This window comes from Salpingoeca rosetta (genome assembly GCF_000188695.1).
Source record: "Salpingoeca rosetta unplaced genomic scaffold supercont1.13, whole genome shotgun sequence".
NCBI classification, from domain to species: Eukaryota; class Choanoflagellata; order Craspedida; family Salpingoecidae; genus Salpingoeca; species Salpingoeca rosetta.
The window spans coordinates 1,561,522-1,569,849 of record NW_004754921.1 but is presented as its reverse complement, the minus strand read 5'-3'; the positions used below and the strand labels follow the sequence as shown (position 1 = coordinate 1,569,849).

Sequence of the window (8,328 nt, the reverse complement as noted above, 5' to 3'; positions counted from 1 at the left end):
ACACACACACACACACCTCACACACACACACACACACCTCACACACACACACACACACACACACACACACACACACACCTTCACACACACAAACACACACACACACATACATATATATACACACACACAAAAAACACTTTGGTGCCACCTGAATGTCGACGGGTAGATGTACCCGAGACCGCTGGGCCCGGCCACAAAGGAGTCGTTGGCGGTGGCGGCGGCAATGGCGTACTCGATGACAGCCGGTGCCAGCGGGACGAGACCAGGCGATACTGTCCAGCCCATGGGCACCTGGTGCGATGGTGGCGACGTGGAGGTGGTGAGGAGGTGGTGGCAGCGTGTGAAATGGTATCAGGGTGGTGGGAAGGCTAAAACGATGCCAACGAAACACATGGCAACGGGACACAGTGGCGAAGCAATTCATTGACAACAACACTCACTCATTCACTCACACGCACACACACACACACACTCACTCACTCACTCACTCACTCACTCACTCACTCACTCACACTCACTCACACGCACACACACACACACACTCACTCACTCACTCACTCACTCACTCACTCACTCACACTCACTCACTCACAATCAACACCCACGATCGCCACAAACAAGAAAGGATTCACGTTGACAGTCACAGACCTTGCCGCGGTCAGGGCTGCCAAACCACTGGGGTGCTGTTGCCCAGTTGTTCAGGAGCCACTGAATGTTGTCGCCATCCGACATCAGAAAGGATACCGTGTGTGACTGTTTGGCTGCTGGTGACGTGCGTTGGTGCTGGTGGCGCTGGTTCATGTGCAGCGATGCCTTGGGTGCGACATTGCTGTGCACGTGGAGGTTGGAGAGAACACCGACATCCATTGCCCAATCGGATGCGTGCACATACATGCCGTAATCACCAAGCGTCGTCACATACCTGCAGTCAAGCACAAAGTCACACACACACACACACACACACACACACACACACACACACACAGACACACGAGCGGTATGACTGAGAGCATGCGAGTACAAGAGACACTAGCGGTAATTTCCATCAATGCTCTGCTTTCGTGCATGGTATGTGAGTGGCGGTGATTGTGGCGGTGATTGTGATCGTGATTGTGGCGGGGTTTGTAAGGGGTGAACGTACTGTTCCTCTGGGCCCCAGCCGAGAGCGAATCCATTGTTGCCGCGGCTTTGGATGTCCTTGATCACGCTTGTCACCAGAGCACCGCCCGTGTTGCCCTGCACGATGGCATTATGACCCAAGCGCCGAGGGGACACAAGCACGTATGCATGCGTAGTCACGGATGTACGGGTGCACGCACACACACACACACACACACACACACACACACACACACAACAACACAACACACACACACATACACACACACACAAACACACACACACACCTGGTATTCGAGGGTGGGAATGCGAGCAAACACCGCGTATTCAGCGAGGTTGCCGCCTTTGCTCGGGGGCTGAAACGAACATTGCATGCGTGTGAAATCCAGCCAGTTCACCAATGATGAATGATGTTGTGGCGACTGCACGAGGACAAACAACGCTATCGCTAATGCCAAGGGGGGCATGCAGTTGGGGCTGATAGCTACCTGGAAGCTTGCGCCACGAAGACGAAGAGTTCCTTTCATTTTGGAGTACACGGATGCAACGGTGGCAGTGCTTCAGAGCCCACAAGAAGCAAGTGTGTTTGAGGTCATACAGAGAGGGTGGAAGAAAGGAGGGGCAGTATGAAAGAGGGTGGGAGAGTGTGTGCGTGGGAGAGTGCGGGTGTGTGCGTGCGTGTGTGTGTGTGTGTGTGTGCGTGTGTGTGTGGGTGTGTGTGTGTATGTGTGTGTGTGTGTGTGGGGGGGGGTGTAGGGGTGGGTGTGTGGGTGTGTGCAAGACAGACACTGACGTAGACACAGACATACACAGACGCAGGCAAGCGCACAGACAAACACCCAAACCCACGCACAACCAGCCAACCAACCACTGCCCCCTTACGTCAAATCTTGAAGAAGATGAACACCAGCGTCACGGAGAGTGGAAATCATGGCATCACTGCCAGCAGCAACAACCTGCGATCACAGGCGCAAAACAACAGACGTGAGATGTTGCATGCCAACACGAAACGTCAAACACGGCAATACCCTTCAGGTGTACTCACAAAGTCGTCGGAAGCAGCACAGTAGGTGATGGCTGCATTCAGGCTCTCTGTGGAGGCGTTGAACGTCACGAAACCACGCATTTGTGGGGCAAAGAAGCGAACAGCTGCCGGCAAGTCGTTTAGAAACGTCGAGTTCACAGTCACCTTCGAAGGAGCAAGCAAGAGATTGTGTCAGACAGACAAGAGTGAGACAAGTGTGAGAGGGCGAACATGTGTGTGAAGCGGGTGGGCGTATGAAATGCACAACGCTTGTATGTGTACTTGTCGCAAGAACAAGGCTGCAGGCAGACCGCACAGATCAAAGTGAAGAACGCCTTGCGTATTCCAAACACTCACTCCATAATTCTTCATCATGAAGCGCAGCCAGATGGCGTAGGACTCCGGGCCAGTGACGTTGGTATTCAGCCTGACACCGCACCAGGAACAAGGGTGGAAGTTAACAGTGTGATCAACCTCTGTGTGTGTGTGTGTGTGTGTGTGTGTGTGTGTGTGTGTGTGTGTGTGTGTGTGTGTGGCAGGAGGTTCGACTGCGCAAGGGTCAGGTCTCACAGCAGAGAACAATACTCAAAACCTCACCGGTACAGCTGAGGAGTGGTCCGGCCGAGGAATCCTGCCATCGTCTCGTACGTGACAATGTCTTCCATCGCCACACCATGATCAGATATCACATATAGTGGAGATGCTCCTACAGGCAAAAGAGAGAGAGGGGGGATGTCAAAGGGTAATTAGAGGCGGTCAGTGTGCCTGAGAGAGCAAACGCAGGGTGCTCATGTCGCAACAAGGTGAATGAAGCAGAACGCAGGCAGCAAGTCAACGAGTCCAGGCGTCGAGACGCCCAGGGGAGAAGCAGCCAAGCAAGAAATGAAAAGCGGTGAGCTGAGTTTGCCCACCTGTTGGATGCATGGACGTCGGGTACGCTGGGTTGAGCCGCTGCGCCGCCGTGGAGGCCGGTACGAAGACAACCACAACGAGGCACAGCAGCGCGCTAGAGATCACAGTTCCAATCATCATCGTTGGTTGGTCGTTGGTGCAAGGTGGTTGTTGAAAGTTAACACAAGATTTACACAAAACGGCGATCGGAAGGACAGCACGAACAACCAACACCCAAAACAACAACCAACACGCACCAACAAGCAAGCAAGCAACAAGCAGCAGCGCTTCTTGAGTTGCAGTTGTGTGGGTGATGTGTGGGTGATGTGAAGCATGATGGTTCGCACACACATGCATACACATGCACTGATGGTGTGTGCACATTCACATATCCACACAGAGCAAGCAAGCCAAGTGGAGATGATTACAACAAAAGAGAAGAGCAGCACGAGTGCATTCAATCTCACACACGCACACGGTGCATCGACGTGGTTCGTACGAACAGCTGCAGGCTGAAGTCAGCAGCTGATAAAGGAACGCAGTGCTGGCTGAAATGAAGTGCGTGCATGTGTTGAATGCGTGTTGTGGTGTGTGTGGTGTACGTGCGTGTGTGTAGCGTACGTGCGTGTTTTGAGTGCACTTGTGCTCTGTACTCTGTGTTGTTTCTTCATGCAGGTGCAAGCAAACACGCAAGCAGGCCATTTCTTCTCTTCATGCCCCACACTCTTCCTCTCACTCTCACTTTCACTCGCACTTTATCACTCTGTACAAACTCACACGGACCTTCATTCGCTTGCCCCCTCTTTCTCATTCACTTGCCCCCTCTTTCTCATTCACTTTGATTGATTGCCTGGGAACGTGCAGCAGGCGATGCTTCAGTTCCCAGCTCGTGCACACCGAGCCTACTGATGCTGTTGTGAGCAGGGTGCAGTACCGGCAAGCGGCATTGGAAGGGGAACGGCCAGCACGCACCTTTGGCATCGACAGTGAGTGCGTGCCATCCCTCCAGCGAGAAGGCCCAAGCGTGTCTCTCCTCGCCTGCTTTCTCCACCGCACGCCATCAGCTCCCCAATGTCAGCTGGCTGGATGGATGTTGATGTGGATTGGATGTGGATGAGATGTTCATTTTCTCAGCTGTCATCCAACGCACCAAGAACCACCAAGACCCCCCGATTTGAACTGCGTGACTTCCAGCCACCTGCCAGCGCACACTTCTTCTTCTTCTTCTTCTTCTTCCTCTTTTGTGAAGCCAGGTGTTGCACCGACAGCCAGCCATGCGCGTGTTGGTGTTTGCGGTGGCGTCGTGCCTGCTGCTTGCTGCGGGCTCGATGGCTGCCGATTATCAGCGGCACGAGTACACGACGGCTTATCAGCCCAAGCACCAGGACTACACGACCAAGCACATGGAGTACACCACAGCTTACGAGGCACCCAAGAAGGCTTACACGACCGCGTACGTCGCACCCAAGCAGGAGTACACCACGGCTTACGAGGCACCCAAGCAGGAGTACACGACCAAGCACATGGAGTACACCACAGCTTACGAGGCACCCAAGCACCAGGAGTACACCACGGCTTACGAGGCACCCAAGCAGGAGTACACCACGGCTTATGAGGCACCCAAGAAGGCTTACACCACTGCCTACGTCGCACCCAAGCAGGAGTACACCACCAAGCACCAGGAGTACACCACTGCCTACGAGGCACCAAAGCACCAGGAGTACACCACCAAGCCCGCCTACCCACGCTACACCCAGCACCAGGAGTACACCACACGCCCCGTCTACACCACGCAGCCACCCGTCTACACCACACAGCCACCCGTGTACACCACAGAGGCCGTGTACACCACACGCCCCGTGTACACCACCAAGCCACCAGTCTACACCACCAAGCCACCCGTGTACACGACCAAGCACCAGGAGTACACGACGGCCTACGAGGCGCCCAAGAACGAGTACACGACGAAGAACGACTACGCCTACGCCGACAACAACTCTGGCGCCTCTGGTGCTGGTGATGCCGCTGCAGGCCTCTCTGCGGGCGCCATTGCCGGCATTGTGGTTGGCGCGCTGCTGCTTGTCGGCGCCGTTGTTGGTGGCGTCTTCTTCGCCAAGCACCGCGCCAACGCCTCTTCCTCCTCCTCCGCCGCCGTCGAGTCCGTCTAAGCAGCAGCAGTAGCAGCAGCAGCTGACAGCAGAGGCATCACCAGCAGCAGCGACAGAGGCAGTGCCGGCTGCTGCTTTGCTCTCTGTGACGACGACGACGATGACGATGACGGGATGATGACCATGCTTGCTTGCTTGCTTGTTGCACCATTTTGTTCATCTGCGTTTCTTTTCATTCACCTGTCTGTTTGACCTCCTAACACCACCACCCCTCCTTCCTTGCTTTGCTGTCCTGCTGTGCCAGCCATGACGGGTGTTGTTTTTGTTTACATATATTCACCTCCCTACCGCAAAACACTTGGATGTCTGCTTAACCCCCCTGCTGTTGTGAGGCGTTGTCTCTCTGTCCGGTCCTGTCCTGTGTGTGAAATGATGATGGTTGCTGGTCCTGTGTCGCTTCATGCCTCCAATAAACGAAACCACAGTTTTCAGTTTGGAAGCGCGAAACGTTTGGTGTTGCGTGAACGTGACGTGAGAACGGATAAGGCCAAAGCAAGTGCGTGCTCTGCTGTTCATACAGCTGCTGCACCCCTGAGCTCACTCACCAGTGGCAACTGTACGTCTGCATGCTTTGGTCATGTTTATTGCTGGCGCATTGCGGTGATGCGAGATACGTTTGCTCGCATGCACACGCGACCTGCGGAAGACACGAAAGCCGCCCGCAAGTTCACCGATTCACATGAGTATTCGCCCGGTTATCCACCACACGCACGGCCGTGGGTGCAGACAGAACCACAACAATGATGATGTTGATGATGATGATGATGAGGGGAACGAAACAACACAACACCAATAGCACCACGTGTGTGGTCTAGTTCTTGCGCTCCGAGCGCTTGCGGCGACGGGGCTGTACGCTGAATAAATGCAAGGTCGACATGCATGTGCAAGCGGAGTCATGCGTGAATGGAGTGCGCGAACATGCGCACAGGCCGTGATGTGACAGCAACAGTGATCACGAGCATCAACGGCAGAGCAAATAAATACCTCAGACACACGACTCATCACAAGCAAACACTTTCCTCTCCACACACACACACACACACACACACACACACACACCTCAACTCGCGCCACCAACACCACCAACCATGTTGGATGCAGGATACGTACACATTGGTATCGGCGAGCCACTCGTCCTCTTGCACCATGCCTGCGCCCGTCTCAACGCGCTTCGCTGCCTGCTTGGTTGGCTTGGTGGCGGGCTTGGGCCGGCTGTACAGGAACGCGAGCACGCCAACAGCAGCAAACAGGATGTAGCCAAAGATGGCCTTGGACGAGACGTCAGACTCGGGGTCCGTGAGCGTGATGGTCTGGTTGAACGCGGTGTTCACAAACAGGCCCTCGCTCTGGTCTGTATCCCGCGCAGCACAGTCATACGTGCATGTGTCAATGAGATGTGGCGCGATGGCAGCGGAGAGAAGGGCAGGAGGAGTGCCGCAATAGTTTCACAGACAGGTTGCAGAGAAGCAGGCCAAGCTGGCACATGCACATGCATCGGTAGACAGGCACACAGGTACACGCAGCTTCACAAACAGATACACCAGCTTCACAAACAGGCATATAAATGCACACGCGCGCACAGGGACACCAGGGACACCGCGCAGCGCACCCTTGAGGTTGACGACAACGGCGAGCGCAAAGTCGCGGGGCTCGAAGCGGTCCGAGGGGCGGAACTTGTAGGTGAACGTCGCCTGCTGGCCAGCGTCCACGCGCAGCTCAATCGGCATGGCAGTGAACTGCACATCGAGTCACAGCAAACGCAGGATGGACGTGAGGCGAGAACAACAACAACATCAACAACAACAGCAACGATGTTGATGCATGTGTATGTGCGTGCGTGCGTGTGTGTGTGTGCGTGTGTGTGTGTGTGTCTGCTGCGGGTGACAAGGTATGAAAGGCCGGCACGGGACGATCGCTTACGTTCTGGAATGATTGGGTGTAGTCGAAAGGCGCACTGTGACGACAGCGAGGATGCAGCAAGAAAAAAGCATGGAAAATGAGCGAAAGGATGGGTGGTCAGCATGGGAGGTTTCAGAATAACACTGACAGCAACCGGACATGTCTGAGGTGCACCGCCGCTGCTCTTTGTGCCAGCACACAAGCGTACCCAAGGGATCCCTCAATGGAGCTGACGACGAAGGGCGAGTCGGCCTTGTTGTCAAGACCAACGACGGCGGTAACAATGGCGCCAGCAGGAATCTCTGCGCCACAGTGAACACACGCATTGGCAGCATCAAATGAGAGTGCTGTCAAACACGTGTCAACATCAAAGACAAGACAAGAGGTGTTTTGCTGCCCACGCACACGCACACACACACACACACACACACACGCACGCGTATTCACCCACGACTGTGTGACACGCACCGAGGGTTGGAAAATCCGGGAAGATGGCAGTCACGTCGACGAGCTTTGTTGGCCCGAGCTCCAAATCATCAATGTCGCTCTCTTCCTCCTCCGCCTGCTCAGTGGGTGCGGCGTGGCATGAACGCATCACCCAAGCAGAACAATCACGCGTACACACACACACGCACACACACGCACGCACATACACACTCTCTCTCACATTCACTCACACACACACACACACACACCTCCTCATCGACGGCGACGTTGTCCATGTCGTCTCCCACATCCTCGCCAGTCACGGTGTCGTCATCGTTTGCAGAAACCAGGGAAGAAGGGGGAAGGCCTGTGCACGTTCAACAGACAAAGTCACAGGACACAAACGTTGGACAGATCATGATGACAATGATGTGAGCGTTGACATACATCAGCACCAACACCAGCACCAACACCAACACACGTACATGCCCAACCTCCACTCTTTGCACAGTCACCCATGCTCGCACCAATACATGCACATGTGGAGCTCAATGATCGACCCTTTCTGCCTTCTCCACACCCTCGGCACCAGCACCAACACCAGCGGGACCAGCACCACCACCCACTGCGAGCAGCACTCACGCGTGAGCAGGAGTGCCACGATGGCCAGCACAGACAGCCACTTCAGCTGCATCTTGGTTGTTCGTTGCTCTCGCTTGTCTCCACTGACAAACCAACCAGAAAAAAGTGTGCCAAAAAAATTCTGCCTCAATCTATGACTGTTGGTCACAACTTTGTGCT

The 8,328-nt window shown here is 54.8% G+C and overlaps 3 protein-coding genes across 3 annotated transcripts in view; 1 reads left to right on the top strand and 2 right to left on the bottom strand.

The window, feature by feature from the left end:
- The window catches only part of PTSG_05777 (uncharacterized protein), a 5,202-nt gene extending 2,327 nt beyond the window's left edge, over nt 1–2,875 (bottom strand). The window contains exons 1-9 of the mRNA XM_004993590.1: nt 2,741–2,875; nt 2,501–2,570; nt 2,165–2,308; nt 2,002–2,075; nt 1,608–1,677; nt 1,407–1,475; nt 1,142–1,236; nt 649–922; nt 149–291 (exon numbers count right to left, since the gene is read on the bottom strand). Coding sequence (XP_004993647.1) covers nt 149–291; nt 649–922; nt 1,142–1,236; nt 1,407–1,475; nt 1,608–1,677; nt 2,002–2,075; nt 2,165–2,308; nt 2,501–2,570; nt 2,741–2,808 — 1,007 coding nt within the window. The 5' untranslated portion in view covers nt 2,809–2,875. The remainder of the gene's footprint in view (nt 1–148; nt 292–648; nt 923–1,141; nt 1,237–1,406; nt 1,476–1,607; nt 1,678–2,001; nt 2,076–2,164; nt 2,309–2,500; nt 2,571–2,740) is intronic.
- A 1,487-nt stretch (nt 2,876–4,362) lies between these two features.
- PTSG_05776 (uncharacterized protein) lies at nt 4,363–5,627 on the top strand (the record flags this gene model as incomplete). Its single annotated transcript, XM_004993589.1, has 1 exon — nt 4,363–5,627. The coding sequence occupies one exon, from the start codon at nt 4,363–4,365 to the stop codon at nt 5,200–5,202; it is 840 nt and encodes a 279-aa protein (XP_004993646.1). The 3' UTR covers nt 5,203–5,627.
- A 136-nt stretch (nt 5,628–5,763) lies between these two features.
- Nucleotides 5,764–8,326, bottom strand: PTSG_05775 (uncharacterized protein). Its single transcript, XM_004993588.1, has 8 exons — nt 8,170–8,326; nt 7,797–7,894; nt 7,570–7,663; nt 7,310–7,403; nt 7,123–7,156; nt 6,812–6,938; nt 6,313–6,553; nt 5,764–6,056 (listed from the first exon to the last, which is right to left on the bottom strand). The coding sequence occupies exons 1-8, from the start codon at nt 8,219–8,221 to the stop codon at nt 6,014–6,016; spliced, it is 783 nt and encodes a 260-aa protein (XP_004993645.1). The 5' UTR covers nt 8,222–8,326; the 3' UTR covers nt 5,764–6,013.
- Between the last annotated feature and the right edge of the window lie 2 nt (nt 8,327–8,328).

Excerpts from the sequence above, each read along its gene's own strand:
- PTSG_05775 (XM_004993588.1), bottom strand. The coding sequence starts at position 8,221 with ATGCAGCTGAAGTGGCTGTCTGTGCTGGCCATCGTGGCACTCCTGCTC. Across the intron at positions 7,404-7,569 it reads CCCGGATTTTCCAACCCTCG|AGATTCCTGCTGGCGCCATT; the intron begins GTGCGTGTCACA and ends ACTGTGGCGCAG. Across the intron at positions 6,554-6,811 it reads CGTTGTCGTCAACCTCAAGG|ACCAGAGCGAGGGCCTGTTT; the intron begins GTGCGCTGCGCG and ends CGCGGGATACAG.